The sequence below is a fragment of the Coffea arabica genome, chromosome 10c (genome assembly GCF_036785885.1).
Source record: "Coffea arabica cultivar ET-39 chromosome 10c, Coffea Arabica ET-39 HiFi, whole genome shotgun sequence".
In the NCBI taxonomy this organism is placed as follows: domain Eukaryota; kingdom Viridiplantae; phylum Streptophyta; class Magnoliopsida; order Gentianales; family Rubiaceae; genus Coffea; species Coffea arabica.
In genome coordinates, this window is record NC_092329.1 from 46,774,145 (window position 1) to 46,791,109 (window position 16,965).

Below are 16,965 nucleotides of genomic sequence, written 5' to 3' on the forward strand. Positions count from 1 at the left end.
GTAGTTAGATTCGAATGAAGATTGAGGAGCAAAGATGGAGAGTTTGAAACTCATGTGACAAGGATGACATCTCTCCTATCACTTTCTCTTTTGTATTTAAGTTCATGTTCAACTATAATACAAGTTTGGATCTTGTTTTCATGTTTAGTTAAAGTTTATGCCTAGAGTTATGGATGAACTTGCTATATCTTGTTAGTGATGTTTACTTGGTTATTTGATGATATTATTTTGAGCAAGTTATTTATCACTTTTGCTTGTCTAATTATGATTAACCAGTCATTAATTGTGATTATCTAAAGGTGTTGAGTTTGCAATGAGAATTGAAATTTAACACTAGTTCAAGGAAGTGATAAACCTAGGGAGTTCACTCATGAGAGTAAAGGAGCACCTATGTGGCTTCAGTGACTTGTTTCATGTAATTTCATAGAAGAAATGAGTTTGTAGTTAATTTCATAACCATGAGAGTAGGTATGGCTTAGCTACAAGTATAGTTTATTCACTACGAGAATAGGTTTCACATACATTAGGAAATTACGCCATAACTAGCCAAGATAATAGCATTCACTTAACCGGTAATCTCATTTGCAAGAGGAGTAAGGAATTTCATATCTCTAGGAGCTTTCTAGTATTATTTTCCTTACTTTTATGTTTATGGTAGTCCAGATAATAAAGAAATTCAAAAATCACCGGTAATTAAAATCTTCCCTATGGGATCGACACCTAATACCCCTATGCTCAATAAACCATTCGTATACTTGCAAAAAATCGCGTGTGGGATATTTCGAATTTATAAATGTAAATTTTGATTGTGGATGAGCTTAATTGTATAAGTATACCCCACGCTTGTCAACTAGCTAATGGACTTCCGACCATTTTGATAGGGTTGAGGAAAGGTTAGCTGAATTAGCTTCTCACTTTGGTAGAATTCAAAATCAATTCTTGATTTGTGTGAAATTATTTCTTCTAATGATATGCAAATTGACTCTAACATGAATGGTGGGAATGATGCATGTGAAAGTAGACATCTTTTTTATGATAATGATAATTCTAATTGTTGTTTCAATAAGAAAATGTCCATTTCACAAGATAATATCCTTGGAACTAATGACAAACTTCAAAAGATGAACATTAGTTATTCATATTTAACCCCTTTTGATAAGTGCTCTGAAGGTGTAGGTTCTAAAGATGTTATCTTTCAAGAAGGTCATGTGGACATTCCTTGGATGAGTAATCAAGTGATGCACATTTAAGATAATATCTATGAATCACTTGAGATTGGTAAGCCATTTCCATCTCTCACATCATTAGAACATGTGGCTTTTATTGTCGAGCCACCATTTGTTGATTCACCACGTCTTCTAAGGGTAGATCATGCATTAACTAAATTTCATTGAAAAATGAGGTTATATAGTCAAGCTAATGACTATAAAGAAATGCTAATTGGGATACAACCCAATATTTTGGTGATTTATGTTAATTTGGTATGATTTTATGTTTAAATTATGTGTAAGTTGTTTTGTTGTTCTTCATTTGAAAGAATTGGAAATGGAAGCAAAAATGGTCATTTGAGGTGAAAATGACAAACTTCGATCAAGGAACTCAACCTCTCGATTTGAGTAATTGTTGTTTTTGATATGTTGAAAAGGGTTAGAATTTACGTTTGAGGAAAAAACCTGAGGAGCCCTTAAACTATTGTCGTTGTCATCTTTTGGCCCCCCATCTAAAATTTGTTTCCGATTGATCCTTAAACAATAAAAAATGCATACATTGAGGACTTCTGATGACTTTAACCACAAATCTGACCGGAAGTAAAGGGCATTTTTGTCCGTTCATGTTTGCACCCTCGGGACCAGCAACTAAGTAGTGTAAAAAGAGATTGAAAGATGCAACTCTTCAATTCTTAAGCAAGGCAAAATCGAAGCAACGGAAATCCTTTCCAAAAATCGAGTTTTGCCCATTTGTTGAAATTTCATCTTCTTCTTCTGCAAAAGAAAGAAAAATTAGGGTTTTCTTGCACGTATAACATTGGAAACGACGAGGTGGAAGATGCCAAGATCAAATCCAATACCTCCAATGTGTGCCTGCGGAATGAGTACCATTCTGAAAACGTCATGGACTCCACGGAATCCAGGTCAAAGATATGCGGAATGTCCAGTTGCTCAAGTAATGGATAGCAGTAATTTAGTGAAGTTGTTAGTAATTGCTGAGGTAAGTTGTTAGTAATTGCTATTTTGTTATGAATTTGAATTTGGGTTAGGGATGCAAGTACTGGAAATGGATAGATGAAGAAATGTGTCCGCGTTCAGTGGAGATTATACCTGGGTTGCTTCGGCGAATCAATCAAATGGAGAAACAGCTCACAAATGCCGAAGAGTCTGCACAAAAGTGGGAGTGCAAAGCAGCAAAATTGCAGACAAAGGTTCGAAGGTTGGAAATTATGATGCAACAACATGCATCAAGGGAGAGGAAGTTTGCTGCAGCTCTTGCAATCACCTATGGCTTTGTGTTAGCAGGATTTGCAGTCTGGGTGTTTGGAAATTTAGGAAATAATCATCTATTGCAATTGTGGCGACCCCACTTCCCCCTAAGGCGAACCAAAGGGTTGGCGGGTCGTCTGCCCAGCTCTCGCCAGGACTCACGCAAGCATTCTAACCCAAATCCTTCCGGAAATTTAACCTAGCTATTACAACAGAGATTCTTCCGAAATAAATCGATTTCTATCACCACATTAACTTCAAAGATAACAGAATACAAACTTAGCCAATCGACGGCTCTTAAACACTTCACACGTTACTCACAAGGGTTAAAGCCATACCATACCAATACAAACATATATACCGAAAATCGGAATTAGGGATTAAACCTTTCCAACCTCAAGTGGCAATCCAAAATGAAAGGTACAATGCTTAACTTAGAATTCATTACAAACCGAAATTTAAATTCAAGTTGTTCAAGTACATTCATAGGAAATATAAGCAGCTCAAATTCTTTCAAACTTCCCATCCTGTAAGGAAAACAAATAAACGTGGGGTGAGCTAAAGCTCAGTGGTGCCCCAAAACATGCAGTCACGTAAATCAAACAGCGAGTAATAGCTTAACCAAATTGAACAGTTATGAAAGCGTATAACAGCACAAGGTAGGATACAGGGGCTCTCAGGAGCCATTTTCCTCGCTTGATCACTATTCATCGTAGTTGACCCTCCGTCAACTCTCACTACTTATAATCCATGTAGATCCACTCATTTTAATCCTAACCCGTCACCGTTCTAACCCCTGTCCCGGGCCCGAACACCGACTAAGGACGCAGTATACTCGAGATATACCCGTAGATGATTGGTCGAGGGATTCATCCAACGACGTTATTGTAGTTGGATTCAGGATGTCGAGGGATTCACCCAACGACGCAACTACATTTTGATTCACGGATTCAGGAGAAAATGATTCACGCAAGTCACCACTCGAACGGCTAGTGCGATAAAGCACACACTGCTCACTTCGATGGATCAAAAACTAGTTTTGCAAATATCACATTTCAAGTCAAGAAAGCACTTTAATCAAGTAGGAATAGAACAAGCAGGGACACTCACCAAGAGTGAGATTCAGATGTCAAGTTGGGAATTGAATTCCGCATCCTCGCAAAACCCTAAAATACCAAATTTTAAAACTATAAGTTGGCTATACTAGTTCTAGAATTATGTAGGAAAATTATTTGCAGTATAGCTAGTTTATTTGTTTGTAATAAGTCACAAACCATGTAGTAGTAGAACTAGTAAAATACTTGGTAAAGTCTCTGTAATATTCCTTTTCTTGTAAAAGTGTTACTAAAACTAATTTTTACGTGAAATAATGTTTCTTGCCGAACAAGTTTTCTACGCTTTTAGCTAAAGTCACAAAAGTCTCGTATTTTAGAAATTTCCTCTAGAAAACTAGTCAAGGACAAATTTTAACAAAAGAAAAGGAATTAAAGCGAGACTTGAGTTTTTGAACCAGGTGAAATCATTTCCTAAAAGTAGTAAGGTTAATTTAAGCTCAAGTAGAAAGCGTCGAGTCGGCAAGATTTAGAAAATCCCCACACCAGAATTTCTAACTTAAACGTTCAATACTAAATTTTATCGATTAATGTTAAGCACCAAAGTTTTTGAATAGGTTGCTTAAGCCTTCGCAAATTTGCAGGGTCGAAACGAATTCACAAATTCGATCCCATCTCGAAATCCCATTTTGGTTCAAATTTGCCAGCAAATCAAAATCACATTTTAATAGAAAATCCCTAGGGCTTCGTCAATCATTAGCCCTGGGTTTTCAATAGATTCACTTTTGATCAAGATGGAATAAATGACCAAGGCTTCGTCAATCATTAGCTCTTGGTTTTGGCAAGTTCGTATAACCTCACAGTTGAAGCAAAATAAATATAAAGACTTCAAGTAATTCTAGCAATTGATTTCATCACGCTTTAACACTTGTATAAAATCATTCAAATGACCAAAACGATCTTAACAATTCCAGCTCATTTGTACAGTGGATTCCAAGTCACAAATATAAACAAAGTCACAACCCAAATATCAATTTCTCTAGGGCTTCATCAATCATTAGCCCTAGGTCTCAACAGATTCTAGTACAACCAAAATTCGACAAAGGAAGTCCAAGGTATCAAAGTAATTCCAAATCACGACCCATGGACCTTCCAAATACATTTCAGCCAACTACTTGGACAGTTTATTAAAATTAGATTCTTGCAGGAACTACTTGAATGGCCAAGAGCTTCATCAATCATTAGCTCTTGACAGCAAATACTCAATTTTTAATCACAACTCAATCCAAAACAAGAAGGATAACCACAGCCAACTTGACTCCCGAATGACTCTAAGAATTCAGGTTTTCTTTTCTTGTTTCGGAAGTCAAGAAAATTCCAGCAAGTTTCAACCCAAGACGACCATTAAATCTCCAACTTTTACTTGCTAGAATCACTAAGCTTATAGCTTATAATCTGCCCAAACCAAGCTAAAGTAAATAACACACGAATCCAGCAAATGAACTCACCAAAAGTTTGAACTAGTACGGCTAGCAACCATGTACAAATTTCCAGCAAAGATACTTCAAAATTTTCAACAAGGTTTCCATCCTTAACTTGCTTTAAACACCAAACACTTAACATGCATTTTATCCAACATGGAATGAGTCAAATGGTAAATAATTCCAGCAAGTTATTCCACCAAAAAGTCCTCATAAATCTGTCATCAGTTAGGTTATCATTTTCCGGCAATTGATAGATTAAATTTTGAAACTTTCTCCATAATTCCTCATTTTCTTTCCATTCCAGCTCAACATGCAGAGTGCAGTTATCATGCTAAGGTGTATCTTGTGCAATAATATGAAATTTATAACCAAAGATTCAAAAGAAAAAGTTGGATAAAACTCTGTTTCTTTCTCTCGGCCCAAGCTAAGAAACTCCAGCAGCTTGTTTATCTTGGATCAATTTTTTTCTCAGCTAAAACAGTGTTTTAAGTATTCCATTGGGACATGCAAACTCTTAGCTAGCTGATAAAAATTTCCAATGCAAAACCAGATTCAAACAACAATTATAATCATCTAATACAATTCCAGAAATTTGTCCAATTAGCCTCGGATGAACATATATGTAGCAGATTTCTATTTCATTTTATTTTTCTGATTTAAACCCATTAATTAACTATATGCAGAGCTTAATTATCTTGTAATTAACTAGTTAATCATGGTTAGAGGCTCAAAACAGCAGAATTTACCAAATGAAGCTGCATTATTCAAGTCAAGCTCTCGGCAGTCCCAAATTCTTATGCATAACAGATTTCTTTTTTTTTTTCTTCACATCATCAAGTTTTCACTCGGCTAAATCACTAGATTATGCACTCAAAACCAACATGCATACCTAATAAATGGAATTGTTATCCATTCTAGTCCAAAACAGAGTCAAACACCAGCAACGTTCATAAAAAAAATCCAGAACCTATTCAGCTAGTTGTCGGACAACTTGCATGCAGCAGATTTTATTTTCCCTTCTAATTCTCGCTTAAACACAGCTAATAAATCCCATACAAGCTTAATCATCCATCTACTAATTAGCTAATCATACAACTAAGCTCAGATCATCACAACTTAGCAAATTAAAACTGAGATTACCAGCTCAAGCTCTCGGACAGTACCAATTTTTTTTTCAATCAAATTTCTGGTAACTTAATCCTTTATCCAAACATACAACCCTCACATGCATGCCTCCAACAGCCTCATCTACCCAAAATCAACTAGTTCAAGTCTATATATTACCTCAACCTGGAGTTTACACACACGGCTGGCAGCAGAAATAGTTTTCCTCCTTTCAACGGCCCAGAAATTGCAGACCGCTATCTCTCTCTCTCTCCCTTGTTCTGGCTTGCGGCTGGATGAAAGAAATTTGGTCTCAAACTCTTCACCAGCTCACGGATGGAAGGCAGAATGGGCCGCAAGTCACTCTCTTCCCTCTCTGAGTTACGGATAGGAAGAAAAGAAACAAGAAGCTCGGCTCCCTCTTGCTCACTCTTGTCGATGGAACCGAGGCTACAGCTCTCACTCCCTCCTGCTCTCGGTCCGAAGCAGAAACTGAAATGTGTAGTGGAGTTTGGGTGCTTAGTGGTTGATATGGTTGTGTGTGGTAGTGGAGTCGCGGTTTTTGAAGAATGGTGAAGTGTTGAAGTGGTGAAGTGAGTGCATTGGTCGAATGAGAGGTGAGTGATCATGGTGTCCGAAAATTTGCTTGGTTTGCATGGTGATTTTGTGAGGTTGTGAGGGTAGTTTAGACATTTCACATCGCCCTGCTAATCCTCACTTAAATCCTTAATCCTAACTTAATTCCACAAATTTATCCCGAATATAAATTAAGCTCCTAATAATACACTAATCTTGCAAGGCTTCAATTATCGAAATATTTACGTCCCACGCGTATTTAGTATACTTGTATTATTCTTATCTAAAATTTGTCGGCTTTATATTTTTAACGTGAAAATTTTTAGTAGTATTAACGTTATTCACTGATTAGAATTAATTATTGGACTTTAAATAATTTATTTTAAGGTAGTAAGATTAATCAGCTCAAGTATCGTTGATTTAGCGTAATGGAGACTAAGTGTTCTAACGTTTTATGTTAAGGCGATAAAATTGTTCTAATTCTAAATGTATTAATATATTTAAGCAAAACCAAGAAATTTCATAACTTAGAAAAATTATATTAGTTCACCCATGAAAAGTGTTTTTAAATACTTATTTGAAATAAGTGAAAGTGATGCTAGAAATTATTAAAGAATTAGAAACGCAAATGAAATATGAAATGATATTTGTATATATATATATTCAGGGATCTCACAGCAATTACCCCAGAAAGATGTATTATAAGCAAAGGAATGAAGAAAGTGGAACTGGAATGTAATATGTACAAATGTAGTTCATGGGTGAATGGAAAAGCATGTTTTGCTTTAATTGGACACAGAACGTATTGGAAAAGCATGTTTTGCTTTAATGATTGCATCATATTGGTTTATTCTGTTTTTGTGAGCAATGTACAATTGAAACAATGGTATATTTGACGTGTTCATTTTAACATGTTTAACAATGGAAAAGCTAGAATAGTGTAAAATTGGATTATGATAGAACATAGGGAAACCAAAAACCTTTTTGATTAAATACCAACTGCCAACATATAATTACATCATTAATACCAAGAGTCAAGCCACTTAATTAACAAACAAAAGGTGGTCCAACTGTATGACATCTACGAATAAACCACCAAAAAGACAAGTCATTTTCATGCTCGACATAGCACGAGATAAGTCATGTTCTGAAAGCAAAAGTAAAAGGGCATCCAATGCCATTGACTAGGCAACAAATCTAATAGTTAGTTGAAGATGAAGGCACACGTCCTCTTCCTCTTCCTCTTGCACCAGCACCCTCACTTTGAGTTGGATTGACATTTCTTCTTCCTCCTGTACCAGCAACTTCATCCTGATTTGGATTCCCACTTCCTCTTCCTCTTCCACCAGCACTTTCACTTTGATTTTGAGTACCACTTCTTGTGGATCTACCTTTGCCCCATCTTCCTTTCCATCTTCCTACAGAAAAAGGAGGCTGCTTTCCAAGATAAGCATAGTTGGAGTTTATCCTTCCCTTTTCAGCATCAGTCAATGTATTGTTTTTCTTTGTCCTGGAGGCTTGATTCTGGAGTGGTTGCCGTTGCTTTTGCTGTTGTGTTGACTGATTGAAGGGTGGTGGTTGGTGTTGTTGTCTAGCCTGAAATAGCTGTTGTTGTTGGTTGTTTTGTGATTGATTCTGCTGTTGGGTAGGCTGTCTAGATTGCTGTCCCTGCTCTTTATTTGCATGAGAAGATTCAAGTACACCCTGCTTTTCTCTCCTTCCCTGAAAATGTAAATCTGGTCAGATCAATATGTGGATTAATGTACAAACAATGTTAGTGAAAATTCAAATTTCATACTCGTTTGGACTGTTGCTTTTCTGAATTTTGGCTTTGCTGTTGCTGCTCAGCCCCTCTATCCCTTGAACAAGTTGCAGCATTGTGGCCAGTCTCTCCACATTTTCTACAGTGCATCACAACTATCTTGCGCAGCTTTGTACCATTTCCCTTTTCCTCTGTTATATCCCTTCTTCTAGCCTTTTTTGGCCTTCCAGGTTGTACACAAGCGACTGGAGGATCCATTTCCAAATGCTCAGAATTAGGCCAAAATGAGACCCCACTAATTGGCTCCAAGACATTCTCATAAATTTTAGCAAACAACTCTCTTGAGTAGCATGGGGCTGTGAACTGCATTGGATTTCTATCAGACACCAGCATTGCAGAAATGGCATGAATACACGGAATCCCACTTATCTCCCAAAGTTGGCACGTGCATGTGTTTTTTCTGAAATCTACTGCATATTGAGCTGCCCGAGGACCTTTCACTTGGTAGCCATACAAACCATTCCAGATTGGCTCCCAAAGACAGGCCTGCTTAATTCTATCCTCAATCAATTCTTTGATTAGGGGCCCTACTGGTTCAGTCCATTTAGATATCCCTTCTCTTCTTTGTTGGATCCTCTGCATCACCTTCTCTCTTATTTGTTCAAGCATTGATATTATTGGTTTGTCTCTGGCTTCAAGAATGAACGCATTGAAGGTTTCACAAATATTGTTTACCAGCATATCACATTTCGTATGGACTGGAAAAAATGCCTTACACCAGTGCCTGGCATGAGGTGCTTTTTCCACCCATTTAAAGGCCTCACAGTCAAAATCTTTCATGTCTTCCATGGCCTTGTTGAACTCTTCCATACTTGTACTAGTGGCTATACCCCACATCTTGGATTTCAAAGCTTTGCCGGGATGTTTCTTTTTAAAATTTCTGTACATATGTTGTACACAATATCTATGCTCACTCCCAGGAGGTATCTCAGACATAGCTCTGTCCAATCCCTTTACAAAGGTAAAAAAACATGAGTCAACACTCAAACTGATAAATATGAAGGATATCGTTTCTATTGGAACAATTGTTAACACTCAAACTATATTGATATTCTTACCTTTTGTTGATCAGAAATGAAGGTGTAATGATGTTGATTGTCAATATTCAAGTCATCAGCAAGGAGTTGAAGGAACCATTTCCATTGCTCTCCAGCTTCTTTTTCAACAACTGCCCATGCAATGGGCCACCATCCATTGTTAGGGTCAACACCCATAGCTGTTAGTAATTGACCACGATGAGTTCCTTTAATATGACAACCATCAAGACCTATTAGTGGCCTGCAACCACTAAAAAATCCCCTCTTAAGTGGCCCCAAACAGCAATAGAATCGCATGAATGTTGGATTACCACCAGGTTTTCTGAATGGAGTGAATACAATTTTAGTCGTTGTACCTGGATGAGTTTTTTTAAGCTCCTCAGAGTACCTACCCAAAAGTTTGTACTGCTCTTCAGCTGAACCCTTCACAGTTTGGGTAGCTAGTGCTCTTGCTTTATATGCCACTGCTCTAGTGATTTTGGACCTGTACTCTTCATCAACTGTTTGTATTAACTCTTTCACAGGCAGTTGTAGGTTGGATCTGTACCTCTCTTCATACCTATTTGCCAACCACTTTGAGGTAATAGCTCTATTCTTCCAAGCATGGCCACAGTTTTCATGCTTATCATAGATTGACTTCACCACTAAGTCATTTGTGCCTAGACAATTTACTGTTGAGGCAAAAACAAACCACCTACAGGGGTGCTTACATTTTGCTCTAACTCTTTTTCTCTCATTTTTGCAAGGCTTCACAGGTTTACCATTAACAATTGCATAGTTTTTAAGAGCTTCTTTGAACTCCCTGCTATCAGCAAATCTTTGCCCTTTAAAGAATTTTGGATTCTTCATGTCCCTCTCTGGGATAAAGTCAATGAATTTAGGGATATGTCCTCCCCTTTCCTCAGATGACTCTTCCCCACTATCTAGTTGATCATCTATTTTGTCCCCATCAAATGCAGCTCCAACATCTATAGATTTTGAACCAAAAGTTGCAGGCTGTCTTGCTTTATTTTTTTTGCCTTTCTTTTGTGATTGTTGGGTAGGAATGTTAGAAGTTCCAGTCACATCTTCATGCTCCTGCTGCTGCCTTCCCACAGATTGCTGGTCATTTTATGTTTCATCTATACTGCCTGCATCCTCAAACATCAAGTCATCTCTGCAGAAATTATCATCAGCACTGAACTGCTCATTATCTGAGCTGCTGGTCGTGTCATCAGCAGCATCATTGTCTCTACCCTTACTAGTACCTACCCCTCCCACTGTTTTAGTTGTTGTCTTTTGTTTGCCACTTTCAATTTCAGCCTGTGAGGTTGGAATCTTTTCATTAAGAATGTCTTTCTGCACCTGTTTTTCTGTTAAATTTTCACCTACACTTGCACCACTTTTTTTTTTTAATTTTGAGTTTCAGCATTCAAAGGCTTTTTGGTTAATACCATATCAGTACAAGGCTCCTCTATAACTCTGCCCTCATCATCTATTTCTTCTATCAAAACACCAGATTTTGGTGGTGCTGCATATGTCTCTACTGGCTCATTGAATTGCATTTTCAATACCTCTTCAATGGTCTTATGGTCACAGTAAACTTCCATCACCTTATATTCCTATACCCAACTACAGAACTGGTTAACATGTTGATCAGTTTGCAATTGCCTTAGTCCATCAGGTAGAACACTTGTCGGCTCAAGGTAATAGTACAACACAGCTTCCTCTTCCCCATACCCCAGTTTTTTTAACATTTCATTAATCTCAAGCACTGACATTCTATCACCATCACACAAATCTATATGATCAACTTCACCACCAGTATAAAATCTGTAATCCGAACCATTAAACTTGCCCCCATAGTGCAATCTAATAGTAAAATATTCACTCCCATGTTCTGTACAATCATGTATCAAATTAAAGTCAAAATTCACTATATTCATAGAGTAGTAAAAAATAAGCAGCAAAATTGCTAAATAAACAATTGCCCATGCAACATCAACTATTTTTTGTCAAACTCTATACCAGAAATTTCATTAATTTACTATTTTTAGTAAACTAATAATGGACCACAGATATAGTAGGACCCCATGCAACCTACCAACAGGACAAAACTCTCAGACCCTGTTTCCACCCAATTAATTTAATTAAACTCCACTATATCTAAGCCCCTCTCAACCAACATCTAATTCTTTAACAGCCCTTAAATTGTTCAATAATAACACAACAATTACACACACAAACCCCGACGATATAAGCTTACAAATCAAGAGGCACATTACCGTATACGAGATATGGGTCAAAATATGCATCCCTCCTTCTGATCATCCATTTCATTTCTCCGTCCATCTGTAGCTTTCAATGCAGAATTTCTCCCATGCAACCTTCAATAGCTGTAATTGAAAGATTATCTAGCCATTCTTATACTTTAGATGAAATTTCAACAAGAAATGGGATTTCAACAAATGGGCAAAACTCGATTTTTGGAAAGGATTTCCATTGCTTCGATTTTGCCTTGCTTAAGAATTGAAGAGTTGCATCTTTCAATCTCTTTTTACGCTACTTAGTTGCTGGTCCCGAGGGTGCAAACATGAACGGACAAAAATGCCCTTTACTTCCTGTTAGATTTGTGGTTAAAGTCATCAGAAGTTCTCAAAGTATGCATTTTTAATTGTTTAAGGATCAATCGGAAACAAATTTTAGATGGGGGGCCAAAAGATGACAACGACAATAGTTTAAGGGCTCCTCAGGTTTTTTCCTCTGCATGTTTTGATCATTTTATATGTGCATGTATTGATTATTTTGACAAAAGAATGATCTAGAATGCATTTTAAAAAATTGGGGTGAAGTGTGTAATTTTTAATTGGTGAAAATTTTCTGCAAAAAATTGCAGCTCAGTGATAAGTGTTTATTATAAGTGTTTTTAAGTAGAATTTTGTGCTTATTTTTTATATAAATTAGGATATTTTAAAATGTAACTTGCTTCCTAAACTTCTAAATTTTGTGAGTTTCGATTGAGAAACTTAATGTGCAAAGTTGGTTATATTTGTAGGAATGGATGTGAATTATCAATGTTGGATCGAGATGGATTCAATTCGAACTCATTAGCACTTGATTCAACGACAATTCGGAAAGTAGAAGAGCATCAAATACAAGTATTATTGGTGAAATGTATGAACAACACTTGGACATCTTGCAAGTGATATTAGTGATGAATTGGAGCAGAAAAGAAGCAAGAAAACGTACTAGAAGACAACACGTGACCTCAAATACGCGGGCTTATGTGCCCTATTGTAGGGTCACGTATTGTGCCCTGTATTTCTACAACTTGCTCTATTTTTACACTACTTTCCAACTGAATTTTAGCTCAAAATTTCAGTTGCACAAGCTCAAGATTCCTTAGGAAAGAAAAAAAAAAGCTTTATGTCATATCATTTTCCACTTTTTGACTCTCCTAACATTATACATGTAAGAATCATTGAAGAGAGAGGAAGTTCTTGACAGTAATTAGTTGTAGTTTTTTCTTCTTCTCTCTAGTTAGGAACTTGTAAGAAAAACTTGGAGAACTCATTGTATCACTTATTTTCAGGTAATTTTGTTTCAAGTTTTTAAGGTTTTCCATTATCCCACAATACAATAGAAGAAATTCTTGATTATCAACTTTGAATGATATATCTGCTGAGTATACCATTCTATACAAACCCATTTTGATAGGTGGCCACCCATTTATATTTAGTTCTCTCTTAAAATTTTTTACACTCTACCTAACTTTTAGAATGTAATCATATTTCATTCAAACCACTTATATGCAGAAAAATCAAAAGTCAAGATTGATTTAGCTACTGAGTGTTAGTTCGGAACCTTATTAAAGTGGTGGAAGTTTGAAGGTGCAAAGCGGAGTTAATTTTTTCCCAGAACCTTGTGAAATGTGTTTCATTGTTTTGTTTTTTGTTTTTTAATTAAAAGTGTTTCAAGATTTCAAGGTTTTCCATTATCTCACTATATAACAAAAGAAATTCTTGACTCTAAGCTTTGAGTGATATATCCGCCATGTACACCAGAGCATTCTACACAAACCTACTATGATAGGTGGCCACCCATTGAGGTTTATTTCTCTTTTGAAACTTTATATGCTCTACCTAACTCTTTGAAATGTAATCCTATTTCATTGAAACCATTCATATGCAGAAAAATCAAAAGTCAAGTTTGATTTATCTTCTAACTTTAAGTTTGGGACATTGTTAAACTGGTACAAATTCGAAGGTGCAAAGTGGAGTTAATCATTTCCTAGAACCCTGTTAAATGTATTTCATTTTTTTTAGGTAAATGTGTTTCAAGTTTTCAAGGTTTTCTATTATTACACTATACTGCAAAAGAAATTAGGAATGGCGACGGGGCGGGGATGAGGCGAGGGAATCCTCCCCCACCCCATGCCTCGCTACCCACTAATCCCCCTTGCCCCATCCCCGCCCTACCTCGCTTCCCCCAGGGAGGGCATCTGTGGGGCTAATAAAAATTTGTCATACAATTTCATTATAGTCAAATTTGAACAGAGGATCAAATACTTAAATGCCAACACATCATCAAATTATTATCCATTGTAATTTTATAATTGTAACCCATAAAAATAATCAAACAAAAGTTATTTGAATACAATCCAACATGATGAAATAAATACAATTAAAGTAGTCAAGTTTTCACTTTCGACACAAATACAATCCCTAAATTATTGTGTTAAGTGTAATTAGAAATTTAGTATAAATGTATTAGTAAATTTGATATAACTAATTAATAATTTCTATTAGTAGACATATATAATTATTAGTATTCGATAATATCAATTATATGACAAATACTAATATACATTATATAACACTTATAATTAATAATATCATTATTGTGAGTTTGTAACTAATTAAATTAAGGATTAATCTTTCCTACACTGACAGTGTATACACTATCAACGTTGGATGAATGACAACTATGCAAAATTTGAATTTGAAATTCAACTTTTGCACACATGTCATGAATCCAACGCTGATAGTGTATACACCGTCAGTGTAGGAAAGATTTACTCTTAAATTAAATATCATATATATAATTATATACATATACATATATATATATATACATAACTTTTTGAACAGGTGTGGGGCGGGGGTATACTCCCTCCCCGCCCATCCCATTTTTTAATGCGGGAAAAAATTCCCTCCTGCCTCGTTAGCCTATGGGCACCCGTTCCAATTGCTATCACTAAAAGAAATTCTTGACTATGAACTTTGAATGATACATCTATTGAGTATATCGCACCATTCTACTCAAACCTATTGTGATAGATGGCCACCCATTGATGTTTAATTTTCTCTTAAAACTTTTTATGCTCTACCTAACTTTTAGAAATGTAATCCTATTTCATTGAAACCATTTATATGCAGAAAAGTCAAAACTCAACATTGATTTATCGGCTAAGTATATGTTGGAACCTTGTTAAAGGGGTACAAGTTTGAAAATGCAAAGTGAAGTTAATCCTTTTACAGAACCTTATTAAATTGTTTCGTGTTTTTTAGGTAAATGTGTTTCATGTTATCAAGGTTTTCCATTATCCCACTATATATCAAAAGAAATTCTTGGCTACGAACTTTGAATGATATATCTGCTTGGTACACCACACCATTCTACACAAACCTATTGTGATATTAAAACTTTTTGTGCTATACCTAACTCTTTGAAATGTAATACTATTTCATTTAAACCATTTATATGTAGAAACATCAAAAGTCAAGATTGATTTAATTGTTCTACTATAACCATTTGTAACTGCTACTTCCTCCATCCTATAAATATTGTCATTGAACAAATTATGTTTACTATCTAGCTATTTGTTTCTTCCTTCTTTGTTTTTCAGCTTGCCTTTCAACATACAAAATGGCAAAAGGTTCAGCTTTAGCATCCATCCAAATTTCCCTTGTGCTATTACTAGCAATCTTTGTTTGTTCAGAAGCTGATCTTCTTGACCCTTACTACTGCTGCCGTGGAAAGGAGACCAAGATTACTGTGTACCTTCAATTGTTTACAGGCGGACCAAAAACCACCAGTGTTGCAGTTGCCGGCGCCCCTGGTAGGCCCAGAACTCTCTCCGAATTTGGAACCATTTTTGTTAATGATGCTAACATGACAGAAGGCATCAGCTACAGATCTCCAACTATTGGTCGAGCCCAAGGCCTTTATATAGTTTCAGCCCGTAATGGATCCAGCTCACAGGGCTTATTTTCCCTCCTTTTCTCCAACTCACAATACAACGGTAGCACATTGGAATTCCAAGGACCAGGATTTAACTTACAAACAGGTGGTCCGACGAGTGAAATTCCAGTAATTGGTGGCACCAAAAAGTTTAGGCTTGCTCGGGGATATGGACTTTTTAAGATAGTTCGACAAAATCTGTCACTGAATAATACGGTTATAATGGGCAACATTACCGTAGTGTCCAATAATAAGTTTGAATAATAAAGGAAAAACCAATAATAAAGAAAGCCAATTACAGGCCATATACGTACTTGGCAGTCTATGTTTCACATGTACTTCTTGTTCACTCGACTATCTTAATAAGAAATCCATCTAGGAGGATGGGAAAAAATAACTAATAAAAGAAAAATAATAAATTAGAAAACCAAGTATAGATTTTTATCTTTATTGCGGACTTATATGTACTTGGTGATCAATGTATGACTTTTCTTCATGCACTTTTTGTTTCGTCAATATGTTCATCTTAATAAAAACACTATCGGTGTTCTTCAATTACACTTGGCTTCGCATTACATAAGCTTGTGAATGTGTTAAAATAAGATATTTGCATTTACTAATAGAGATGTGTATTGAAACTTAGATAAAATCTACTCCTAATTGTGGAATTTGCTTGAACTGATGGTGTACGTTGATTATTGCTTTTTACATATGCAAAATCCCCACTATAATGTTTTTGGAAAATTTTTTAACTATCTCCCCTGAAGTTTTTTATTATTACAACTACGTCCTCTAGGGTCTTAAAAATTTATGCTCACACTCCTTGATATTTTGAAAAGACTACAACAGTCTTCACAAAAACTTAAAATACTAAGTGACAATCACGTTGGAAAAAGGAAAAGGGAAACCCTTCTAATTAAGCTAATGCCTCCCTATCCTAAAAGTTCCAACCCCATCTAATGTAGCACGTTATATTTCATTCCCAGTTGTGGTGAATGGATTTTTTCTGAGTTCTGTGAAGAGCTAACCAGCAAGTAGCAATGCATTTGTTAAAAGAGATCTCTTCACAAATTAATTAGAAAAAAGAAAGTAAAGTCCAAGCACCAAAAAATCGTTCGAATTGTAAAGAACTACTCAGAAATTTTTAGATAGTAGGTAATGGTGATATTTGACTTCCTTTAGCATCTAATT

At 36.0% G+C, this 16,965-nt stretch overlaps 1 protein-coding gene across 1 annotated transcript; it reads left to right on the top strand.

Moving 5' to 3' along the window:
• Positions 1-15,459: 15,459 nt before the first annotated feature.
• On the top strand, positions 15,460-16,038 carry LOC140015962 (dirigent protein 2-like). Its single transcript, XM_072068799.1, has one exon. The coding sequence runs from the start codon at positions 15,460-15,462 to the stop codon at positions 16,036-16,038; it is 579 nt and encodes a 192-aa protein (XP_071924900.1).
• The last annotated feature ends 927 nt before the right edge of the window (positions 16,039-16,965 follow it).